The 12,521-nt window shown below is 36.8% G+C and overlaps 1 protein-coding gene across 9 annotated transcripts in view; it reads right to left on the reverse strand.

Moving 5' to 3' along the window:
- kirrel3 (kin of IRRE like 3 (Drosophila)) overlaps positions 1 to 12,521 on the reverse strand; it is a 187,647-nt gene that overhangs the window by 48,180 nt on the left and 126,946 nt on the right. For 6 of the 9 annotated variants that reach the window (XM_015388524.1, XM_015388520.1, XM_015388523.1 and 3 more), the window contains exon 5: positions 4,416 to 4,585. In XM_015388524.1, coding sequence (XP_015244010.1) covers positions 4,416 to 4,585 — 170 coding nt within the window. The remainder of the gene's footprint in view (positions 1 to 4,415; positions 4,586 to 12,521) is intronic. The other 3 variants (XM_015388525.1, XM_015388521.1, XM_015388519.1) reach the window with 1 other exon arrangement.

Raw genomic sequence — 12,521 nt, forward strand, 5'->3', positions numbered from 1 at the left:
TAGGCAATAAAAACTGGTTTCACTTTGTTTTAGATTTTTTCCTGCTTCACAAAGGTAGGCAGCAGCTTGACAAAGCCATGATGGCAGTAATTTTACATTATTATGGTATCGGTATCGGCCGACACTGCACAGCCAGGTATTGGGTATCAGTATCGGGGCCAAAAAATGGCATCGGCGCAAAACTATTTATTAGCATAAGTTTGTAATCCAATTGTTTTATATTAATTTTTCTTTTTTTTCTTTTTTTTTTTTTTTTTTACAATTTTTTAAAAATCTTTATCTTCTATTTTATAATGTGATTCATGTATGAATGCAGAATATGTATGTATTGTCCGTGTACTGAATTGTGCTTTACAAATAAATTTGCCTTGCCTTTGTCTTTATAAAAGAAAAGAAAAGAAACATTGGAAATGGTCAAACATAACATTAAAAAGTGTAATACACAACAATAGTCATCAATGTTGGCTTGGAAAAGGATGAATGAAGTATATCTATTCACTATAAGAATGAAAATCCTTAATTAACGAAACTTATGTCATGTAAAAGACCTGAGAAACCCAATCAGGTATTATGTTAAATTTTAAAACCTAAGCAACTGTAATGGCTACAAGTTGGGGCTGAGAAAGTATATAGCTAAATATGAGGCACACCCGTTATGTTCTTCTTTGCAACTGGTCCAGACAATAAAGATAAAAGTATCAAGTCAAATATACAGAAACAAATCTTCAAGATTGGATACTTTAATCTTAAAATTTGACCAATAAGGTGGATTGGTAATAGGAAATTGCTTGAATGCATATGTGCTGCATAAGTAACTGGACTGACATGGTAAGAAGCTTTTTGTTATTAAATTCACCATGAATGCCATTGATACTGAGATTGTTATAACCTAACAAACATTTCATTTTACAAATACATACCAAATCACCAAAATGAATCACCATAAAATATACATTTATAATAGATATTTCATTGCCATTATGTATATTTTGGCTGTTTTAATTAGTTGTCAGTACACATACCCCTTGCATTATGATAGAAATTTAAGGAAACTGTAAGATAGGATGAGGTACGATACACTTTATTGATTTCACAGTGGAGAAATGCCCTTGTCACATCGGCTCGAAAGTGAAAAGAAGGTACCAAAATGAGGAAAAGATTCATGTGGTATGTACAAAGTATCTATCTATCTATCTATCTATCTATCTATCTATCTATCTATCTATCTATCTATCTATCTATCTCTATATATATATATATATATATATATATATATATATATATCACAGTTGAAGTCTCTTATTTAACAGGATTAAACTGTGATGAATGTAAAATCCTCCTGCAAAGATTTTCGGGAAAATATTGATTTATATAAATAGACAATTCAATATATTAATTAGAATCATTTTTGAATCATTCCCCTACTTGGAGAGAAAAGACTCTTACTCTGATCCACTTTGAATAAGTAAATACACCATAAATGAGGACCAGAAAATCCCTATGGCAACAATACTCTTTGGTATGATGATGATGGAAAGCATTAACATCAGCAGGAAAAAAGCTTTAACATAGCTAAGTCTGGATTCTAACCTGTGCATCTTAAATTGTTATATCAATTTATTTTTATCGCACTATTCTGAAACAGATGTGAATGTGAAGACATCTTAAGCAAAGTTCTGAGCTATTTATCTTAATTTAATTAACTCTCTTTTATTTCATTGGGGATTTTCAACATGTTAATTTTTTCACTTCTTTCTCTCCATTGGTGAGCTTCTTCATTATATATTACAGTTATAAATTCTTAAGCTACCCTCACTAATGATGAGCAGTGCGTCGTTAGAGCAACCCTCTGCTATGTTAGAAAGTAACACGCAGTTGCAAAATGTTATTTTTCATACAAGAGTTTTCATTTAACCACTGGTCCAGTAAATCGTTTTCCATGAGGTCAAAAAGATGAGGTTTTAGATGGGTCAGAACTGTCATTACAAATGAAACCATGAGTAAAGCCATCTTTGTGAACCCTCCACCACATCTGCTCACATTAGACCTATCATATCTGTTGGATATGAGAAGACCATCAGAGCAGATGATTATGTTTTCAAAATGTCCCTGTGCTGCTCTCCGGACCCAAGAAAAGTCATCTAGGTTTAATTGAACCCATTGCTTTTTAATGTTAGGCAATAGAGATAAGAGGGGGGGAAGCTCATACTTGGACTCAACGCAGGCGTGCCAGCATCCGTCACCTACCGCTGCTGATGAGTTCATATCTGCTTTCACTCCTGGGGAGGAAGTAAAGGTAGGAAGCATGCTCCTCTGCCTACCATTAGCAAACAGCACCTCTGGCAATCACTTTATTCAAAGAGGCCCGGTGCCGTACCCTGGCCCAATCAATGGCATTTATCTGCTCTTTGAAAAAAGCCAATAATGGAATGAGACAGCATGGGGAGAGGAGGAAGGCAGGGGCAGTCACCTAAAGTACCTCGTCTCTTTATGTGCTTTGTTTAAACATTAATAGGCTATAGCCGATTTAAACTGATGAGTAACCCTTAAGGACAGGTTTTTAAGTTCATGTTACTAGAGCATGAAAGAGGCTGGGATTACAGCGACATTCAAAGTCTAAAGACTGGCTGTGGTTGAGAATCAGTGTCATGAAAACAACCAAAAACCTTACGCTGTAAAACAGGTAGGAATGGAGAAAGCTTCTGTCAGACCAATATAAAAAAAAATAAAAAGAGCTCACCATCTGTTTGTCTTAGTTGATTTCTAAACCAGATGGGGGAGAAAAAGCTTGTGTTTTTGAGAAATTTGACTTCGTAAAAGAAAACTGATGTGATAAACACCTGCTAATCACTGAGGCACTGCACTAAACATTTATAAAAAAGAAAAGTAAAATTAACACTGCTGTAGTAACAGAAAGGAACATGTATTAAACAGGATAATACAATGGATAGGTACTGTAAGTCATTTTCAATGAAAGCAAATAACTTAAGTGAGATTTTTATGCTGTTAAAAAATCAGTCCCGACCACATCAGTGTAAAATAATACCATCTTAAAATAGGTGAAATCTAAAAGTTCCTTCAACACCTTTTTAAACATATTGTTGAAAAACCTACTAATACCATTGGATGCTAATATATTCTTATAGTCCTAAATACTTTAACCTTAATATGGAAAATATCCCCAATCTAAAACCATTTCAATATAAACTAACCATGAAAAACAGTTTTTACAAAGATTTATATCACAGGAGTCAAAAGAGCAAACAGTGAAACTCAGCAGATTAAAATTTTCCTTAAAGGTGTCATCACTCAGACTTATTTGATGTTAAAATATGTGTATTGAGCCTCATATACCTTCCGGCGAATCCAAAGTGTGGAAGTCGATTGTTTTTCTTTTTTTGTTTTTTTTTTTCTTGGGGTCTCATTGTTCAAACCAGACATGCCCACAAGGTCAACCTCTCAGCCAAATGCCATTTTGGTTCTCCTTGATTTATGTAACTCCTGGAAGGGTGCTAACATTAGGCTGACTTGCTTTCCACATGTCTGTCTCTATTCCACCGATAGGGGCAATTCCAACCTACTGGCAGTGTGCCATGTTACTGCTTGCAAATCTTTAACGTATCATGTAAGACCCGGAAACTGTGGTAAATGCACCAAGGAAAACTGCTAATGCTGCTAACTCTACATCCACATAAAAACTTACACACACACGGGGCAAACTGAGAAGGGTACCCATGAGAGAACTAAAGCAACCTATGTAAAGAAGTCATAATAAGCTTGATTTAAAATTTCTTTCTCCTAAAGAATTATTAAGCATGAATTTGTAAGATAGTTCAGAGTGATTTTATATGTAAATTACCAGGTTATGAGTCCTTAAAAAACGGTGGTTATGAGCTTAACCATGGTGAACCTTCTGTAGGCACACTCCATAAGACTCCACAGCAACTGTGCAAAATGCATGGAGAAAAAGTCGAGGAAACTATAATATGGTCACAGGAGACCAACTTGCATGTTGGTTGTCATTGCGCTCCAAACTTTAGGATATGGAGCCCTGCACCATGTGCAAATCCTCCAAAATTGTCATAGCAATAGTTAGATTTAAAGGTAAAGTCATGATGATGTTGGACTGTTTTCTTAGCATAAGTTGTTTACAGGCTTTCTATAATCAAAGGAAGGATAAATAAATATATCTACATTAAATTTTTTTAAAGGAATCTAAAGATAAAACTAGGGTCATAAGCATCTTATTTCTCTGTTGTACAAGATATTAATATTTGATGGACTAGTAGTTACTTGGGTTGTGTCTCACTACTGGTGCTCATTTCAGTCTGTATCCTGATCCAAATCTATATATATATATATATATACATACACACATGCATACCACTAGTGTACATACCTGTAATGACACACACCTCAGTGCTTACCTTGGAGTACATGGCCCCGTTAAGGACCTCTCCGTTGCGAATCCAGATAATGGAGGCTGCGGGTTTGGCGTTGTCAGCGTGGCATGTCAGGTTAAGAGGATCCCCAGCTCTGAGGCTGACCACAGGTCCTCCACTGATGACTGGGTCGTCTGGAGGAACTATTGACATGTAAACACAGAAACGAGAGTTGTAAGCCCTGGAAGCGATAATTATTAGGTTCCTTATACAGAGACAAACCAGCATGTAGTATTGCTTTAGTTAATAAAAGACGCTTCATTTAGTTTGTTTCCTCCACTGCATTCACACAAATTATTAATGACTTAATTTTTATCTTTCTAATGATGTTCACTAGACGTGTTTGTTGAATGCACACAGTTTCCTTCCTCCCCAGTTTGTCCTTGGATGGGTAAAACTGCAGTGAGACAAATGTATTTACTAAAAGAGGAACACTATATGCAGCGGTTTGAGGGTAGGAAGCCAGAGTCCCAGCGTGGCTCTCCAAACAACAATCAGCTTTCTTGACAATCACTGCAGAGCTTGCGCACACATACAGTACACATCTCGGGTAGATGTAAGTCAGTCAAATCCATTACACTGATCAGACGTGCACTTGTACTTTTCTCTTCTTTGCCTCTCTAAGTGTTGACAAATACAAACGGAAAAGGAGAGCATCACAACTGTATGTGAGCCTCCGATGACACACATCAAAGTCCTGTTCTTGTTTTACCCATGAGTCGATCTGTTTTTTTTCCTTCCCTCTCTCTCTTTCTCTCTTTCGTTCTTATAAGTGAAACTGCTGTGAATTATTGATTGACCTGAGTTCTCATTACAATGCAGATCTGGGGCAAGATGAAATCAAAGGCTTGCAAGCAGCTGCCATATTTCCCCTGCAATAGCGTCATGATTGGAGAGGTTGTTAGGGGTGAGATATCTGCTGTCAAACAGATCGGGGACGGATGAAAAGAAAGAAAAAAAATTTAATTTGGGATGTGTTTGTAGATTTAATGAAAACGAGAATAAAGCATACTTTTGTGTCGCAAGGTATGTGCATCAAGATTAGCCTATAAAGATAGAATACCTTCTACACCATTCCATACTGTACTGTTAAAATGAGCTAAAAAATAACTTTCATCAACTTTACTTTAGTTAGAAGTGAATAATCAAACAAATTCCAAAGTTTTATCTCAAAGCCAGATAACTGGATTTCCTCTAAAGCCCCGTACTTATAAGATCTTAATTAATTCAGTCCACTGACTGATATTTCTGGCTACTTCTTCTTATTAAAAGCCCTTTGTATTTACAAGGACTAGTAACAAAATTAAAATGAGTAAAATTGGAAAGGCCAGTATTACAGCTGGAGTTCACATGGGCATAAGCCTGACATGTAAAATCAAATTTTTAATCACAGTAACAGAAATCACAAATACAAAGGCGATCAAAGGACAGTAACTTGGTGTCGAGGGTTGAACTGGGCACCAGGATGGGGAACAAAGGGGATTTAAATGACTTTCAATGTGGCATGGCTCTTGGTGCCAGATGGGGAGATTGGACCATCTCAGAATCTGCCAATCTATTAGTTTCTCGCATAACCATCTCTTCGGTTCACAGAGAATACTTCAAGATAAAGAAAAAACCCAGTTTGCTGCAGTTGTTTTGGGGGAAAAAAGCCCTTCTGATGTATGTGGTCAGAAGAAGATTCAAGTTTGGCAACCAACCATGAAACATACCGAGCAAACAGAGCCACACAGCTTCCACTCTATAGTGGAACCGAGGGGTACATTTTCATAGGGTGACTTTCTATCTTTGAATTACAAAACAGGTAAAGACAAGATTGTGTTGAACAAATCTTCAATAAATAAATATGGAGCCCGTATTCCACAAATCAAAGATTTTGGTAAAAATGGAAAAACACAAATCAATGAGTAGATTTTGCAATATGAATCAAGAACTGTAGAGCTACAGTTTTTGGTACTTTTGTCTTGGAGTAAGATGGTTCTGAATTAAATCTCTAACATTGTGGATCCATTCTAAGAACTCTGTCTTTGAATCCATTTGACTGTATGATCTGGTTGAACTGTAAAGTGCCTTGAGATGACTTGTGTTGTGAATTGGCGCTATATAAATAAACTGAATTGAATTGAATTGTCTTCCCCAAACAGACAAAATACCATTATTTTGCAAAACAAGCAACATCATCAACAGGGTCATATTTCAATCTGTGCAGGGGTGTGTTTTGTGTCTTTAGGTCATCTAGTGATGAACTAATTTTAGGTAGGTCTCATTCACTAGCTCACTGGTCAGGAGGGATATGCAATATATGATTTGTTTTTCTTGTAAAAGGAAGCAATAATCTCACAGTTTCCTTGATTTACCTTCCATAAGGACAGTTAATAAAAAGAAAACTAAGTAAGGTTTAAAGTCACCTGATGTAATTGGCACACAGGTGGTAGATATTACTGTGCTCCTTATATATTTACTTTAAGTATTTACTTAAGTATGCCTAAAGAAGGAAGAGAGCTAAACCTCGCCTAAGTAAGGTTACAATCATAAATTTCTATGTAATAGAGACCAACAGAAGAGAAATAACTCATGCAATTTCCAATTGACCATAAAATCACCAGGTTCAAGTTTTACTAATCTGTGTTTTTTTTTTCTTCCTCTTCTTAGGTCGCAAATTAGATTGATTCCCAGCACTGATAACAATTTCACTTGACAAAATAGATTTGCAACAGATTTCTCAATGTCGCTCAAACACGAAGCAAACCCTGAAGATTTTGCTGTTTGCTTTGTTTTATTAATTAGATAGCTCAGTTTTAAGAGTAAAAACAGTTTTAAGAGTGATTCAAGAGGTTGAAACAAAATGCAACAACTCCATAGGCCTCAGCTATACAGGTTAAACATAAAGCCCAAGTTAGTTGTATCTGTAAAAAAACAACAACTATCCTGTTAATAATCCTAAAAGCATACACCCCCCCCCTCGTTAATTTAAAAACTCAAAAAGCTATTTTATTGCTAAAAATTAAGTGAATATTTTCAAATGTATTTATAATAGGGATGAAGCACAATTAAATCAGTCTTTTGTAAAAATAAAAAAGACATCTTTGTGTGTGTGCTTCAGCTGATTAGTAGATGGGGGTGTTTTTTCAGTCTCTGAACATTATGACTCATGCGTTTGCCTCACATAACATTATTGATTAAAATCATGGGAAATGTTTTCTTGCTCAAATAATCAGAAAACACACCCATCAGCCCTGAATACTTACCATGAGTAATGGCTGATTCAGACCTGCGTGGGAACACTCAAGTCTGTACTCTGACTAGACCAGACTACTTCGACTCCGGCCAGCTGGCCCAGCAAATCTGCTATTTCCAAGACATTTCAGAATCAGTTGTTCCCTATATGTGCTCAAGCTTGCCATGCAGTGTTGGTTCTGGCATGGCTCCCTTTCATCTTCACTTCATTAATATGTGCAGGGTTGGGAGAGGCGGAGGAATCCCAGGTCAAAACAAGCAGGTCAGACAAGCGAGCATCCTGATCTTTGCAAGGTGGAGAGAATCTCTGTGAGAATGTGGCCACCTTCTGTTCTTTCATCATCAATTGGAAAGAAGGTCATGAGGAGGATCCCATTAGTTTATTCTCATGCTAACAATCCTGCTTGGTATGCAAATGTGCAAAGGAGGATGAGAACAGCACTATAAGCCAGAACTGCAGACAAAATAAAAGTGAGGCTCATTCCATGACAGCTGATTGCAAAGATCCAGAGATATCGGCTTGCTGTCAGCAATCTCCAGCACACATGACTGAAACATTAATTAAATGTCAGGCATATAAGGCAGCCATAAAGGCTTTCATATGGAGAGGGGAAGATTAGATAGGAGAGTCTGACAGTAAGTGACTGATAGGACTCAGCCCTGAATAGAGCACATTCAAGCAGGGTGATTTTCCTGTTACTGCTCAAAGTGCTCAAAGCTCTTTGAAAAGGTGGGATCACAAGTTTTTTATCCTTTTCTCCAAGGAGAAAAAAATATAATCTCACGGCATGTTAACACATCCCGGTGTCTGTGTATAGGTGCTAGCTTCCAAAAGCAACACCACTAATGAACTTGGTTATGTCTTTATTGAATAGAATAATCTATATGCTTCATTTTAGCCTTTAGTCTCAGTTACACTGTGCCTTACTTTTCCCTTTCAGGAGCGGCAATGTGAGATGCACAAAAAACATCATAAAATGTCTGCTCCACTACTCTTCAGGTGTATTGGAGTTACATGAGAGTCGGGCAGAAGTAAAAGCGCTGTGATGCACCTTTAGGTCATGTCACTGTGGAAGAGGAGGGCTACATGCCAGAAAAACACTTGGAGGGGTGGCATTTGGCTTGGCCGCTTCAATCTCTTTCTGTCCTTCAATGCATTTCAAGTTCTATGGAGAAAGCAGCAGCCTTGCTGTCAAATGAGAAAACTGTTGTCTAAATGTAAAGTACAGTGCCTGGCCAAGGTGTTTATAACCCTTGAACCCTTTTACATTCAGAACCACCCTTTGCTTCAGAATATCAACTTTTGGTGGATATATCACAGGTAAATAACAAGGTCTGCACACCTAGAGAGTGGATCTTTTTGCTCACCTTTCCTAGAAAGATGCTGAATCTAGGTGAAACTAGATGGAAAACATCCAAGAAATTTTAAAGGTTTTTTCTCAGAGTTTAATCTGGATTTGGGTCTAGACTTTGACTGAGCTATTCCAAACACGTGGTAATGGTGGGACATTAAGGAGGTTATTAAAGTATTAGAATTAGCTGTGTTGGAGCAAGAATGTATCCAAGACATGCAGAACACTAGTCACTTACAACTGGACATGGACTATTCTGACTGTATGTTCAAGGGCATTGTCCTGCTGGTAGGTGAACCTCAATATTTTTAGTTTTAAAGCTTTCTCTGTATTTAATTCCAATAATTTTCCTTTTAAGTCTGACCAGCATTTGTGTCTCTGCCTGAAAATAAAAATAATCTTCACAGCATAAAGCTAACACCTCTATGTTGCATGCAGGATTGTGTGTTTACTGTCACATGTACTATTATTAGCCCCACATAGCATATCGCATGTAGGCTAAAAAAGTTATTTAAAAGGATAAGTTCCTTTCAATTATTAGTGTGTCTACATGGCTTAATGAGGTTATCTTTTTTCTAACGAGGGTATTTCATTTGTTGTGCTCTGCATCTCTGCCAGTTACGATGAGACTCCTAACCGTTTTCCTAATTGAAGCCATCTCTTAATTTCGATTGAAAGCTGTGTCAACCTTTTTAGGTTTGTTTTGTGGTGTGGATAAAGCAGTTTTAAAACCATGTGGTGTATGCCTTTTTGCTCCAATATTAAATCACAAGCAACTTCATTTAGCATTCTACATAGTTTAACAAAATGTGAGAAAGTATAACAATTTGAAACACTGAGCAGACTCGTGATCAGCTAAAAAAAAACAAAACAGCAACACTGGAATACTTTTGTGGTTAGTTTCCTTGCTAGATGAAAGGACTGGTCAGCCAAGGGGATGAGGAAGATTTGATCAATTACCTTACATCTAATGAACATGCAAATTACCAGGAAAATGAAATGAAAAAAAAAAAGATATTTCTCTTCATGTAAGATCTTCCACAGATGTCTCCCCCTTCCTGTGACTGCCAGGTCTGACTGTTATACAGAGGCCAAGCCTTGAACTTGAATCAGCCATCATCATTACTGGGCTGTTTGCAAACTTGGCAGTCCCTAATGGTTCTAAATTAGCTCTTTACTGCAGCCATTCGATGGACTTGGCATAAGTAGTGTGGTCACTGGTACAGATTGATCGCTCCTCTTTAATTACAGGGCTGACTCACTGCTAACCCTGCTTCACTGACTTTTCTTTTTTTTTGCTGAAAAATAATAATGAAATCCCTTTCAACACAATTTTCATTCTCCATGAAACCTGGGGGCATTCAACTTCAGAAATCAGGTTTTGCAAGTATTGCAATGATTACAGGTTTTATACAAATCAAAGATTACAGACTGCAGAGCTGCCACAAAGGATTTGCCTGTCGGTAATAATCAAAGATGTAAGGTTTGTGTCTTAGCTAAAGAAAAAACAGCTCCCAGATACAGTGAGTTCATTACTTTAATCATTTGAAAGATCTTAATAGGGTCACATATTTTGATTTGTCTTTTGATTTGGTGGATTCTCGGGATCACAGATGTCATGGTGAGTTACAAGCTTCAAGCAGTCATTTTGTTCTTTCTCTCTCTCTGAAGAGAAAAATCCAAATTAGTCTGTCACAACCAGACCATTACATCAGCCGATCCAGCCTGTATTTTTGTTAGATACATTCCTCTCTTTTATTTTTAACGCAGAAAAATGTCTTAGTCATTCTTTGTCTGAGAACTTTTATTGTTATTATTTAAGATGTATCTTGCTATTAAATTCGAACCTCGCTTCTCACATAAAAAAAGAGAAAGTGATGTCACACAGAGCGAGCTTTGTTGTAATTAACTTTTAGTGGAAAATCAAAGATCACCATAAATGAAACCATAGCATATTAATGTGTAATTGACTCTGAGGAGCACGGTAGTCCATCTTCTCAAAGAGGGGCATGGTTAGACCCTTGACGGACTTAAAAATGCCTTTGTGAAAAGATTTGTGAAACATAAAAATTCCTCAGCGAAAAAAAACATACAAAAAGCCCCAAAAAACACCATGTATGTTGGGAAGTAGATTATGTCCGATATAGTGGGCAAAATATATGCTTTAAACTGATTTTGCTGATAGGAAACTTGCTGGTATTCACAGGTCTGAACCGGTGTTGGAAGAACTCATCCAAATCAGACAGCTGGAATATACAAACCATCCCCTACTTTACAGGAGTGTGAGCACGTGAGAAGGAAAAAAATATATATATTTTTTTCACACAAATTAGCAAGAGTTAGCTCCTCATAGGGAGGCTGGAAGATGAAGACATTGTGTGACCATTGTTATGCAGCATTTCAGCAATGAGCTTTTTTCGGTTTATTTCTGTCGAATGCTTGAACAGGCTGCCTGTCGCCCCGTTGCAACAGCTTGCGCAGTTATTGATAGATAGATAAAAAAAAAAAAAGTAAATGAGAAAAGGAATGCCCAGCGCAGGTGGAGACGTGAGACATGTTCGGCTCACTGGCCCAGATCACCAGGCTCCTCCATGAGCTGTCATTTTGCATCTGTTTGAAAACCACTGTATCCTAAGCCCCATGTGTGCAAATTAATGGACACAGTTACCAATAGAATTAGTAAATGATGGAGTAGTAGGTAAAATCAGAAAAAGTCTGTCTAATTTAGCATTTATAATAGCATTTTAGAGTCATACATAGTAATCAGAGTATATTCCAGGTGGTTGTGAGAGTGTATGAGCTTGAAGCTCTTAGTGTCTTAAAATGTTTATTTGATCTTCTGTCATCATAATATATTAGAGTGGAAAATTGTCCCTGATGGTAAAGTAACAGTGAGGTAACTGGACTTTAGCTCAGTTTTTCAGAAAATGCGTCAACACCTATTCATTCTTATCAATTCCACGTAGCTGTTAGTATCCAAAAAGACATAAAGGCTTTAGTGAATTCCTCCAAAAGCCCATGAGTAGCCAGGCAACACATATCAAATACTAGAAACATTTAAATATTTAGTTTTCTTATTTTTCGCCCGCAATAAAGTAATGTATTTGTGCAGTGACTTAATTAAACTCACTGACCACTATTGTGTAGAGCTTTTTATCTGCTTTTTAATGCAAATCAGTCGATCAACATATTCGCTATTGAACAATACATTTAGCTAAAGTTCAGACTAAACATTGGAAGGAGAGAATAAAATTTGGTGCCACATGAACTGATTATATAGTTTTTTAAAACAACAGAACTACTGGGGTTTTAAACTGAACAATCTCAAATATACAGAGACTGGTCAATCATAGAGAAAACATCAGTTAGCTAGAGTTGTACGTGGCCCAAAACCATTTTTATGTCAGAGTTCATATTTCTTGCACCTTTTGAATAAATGTGGCGTATTATCTTGTAAATATCAATATATAAGGAAACAAACAAACAAAAA

The sequence above is a fragment of the Cyprinodon variegatus genome, unplaced genomic scaffold (assembly GCF_000732505.1).
Source record: "Cyprinodon variegatus isolate N-32 unplaced genomic scaffold, C_variegatus-1.0 Scaffold426, whole genome shotgun sequence".
In the NCBI taxonomy this organism is placed as follows: domain Eukaryota; kingdom Metazoa; phylum Chordata; class Actinopteri; order Cyprinodontiformes; family Cyprinodontidae; genus Cyprinodon; species Cyprinodon variegatus.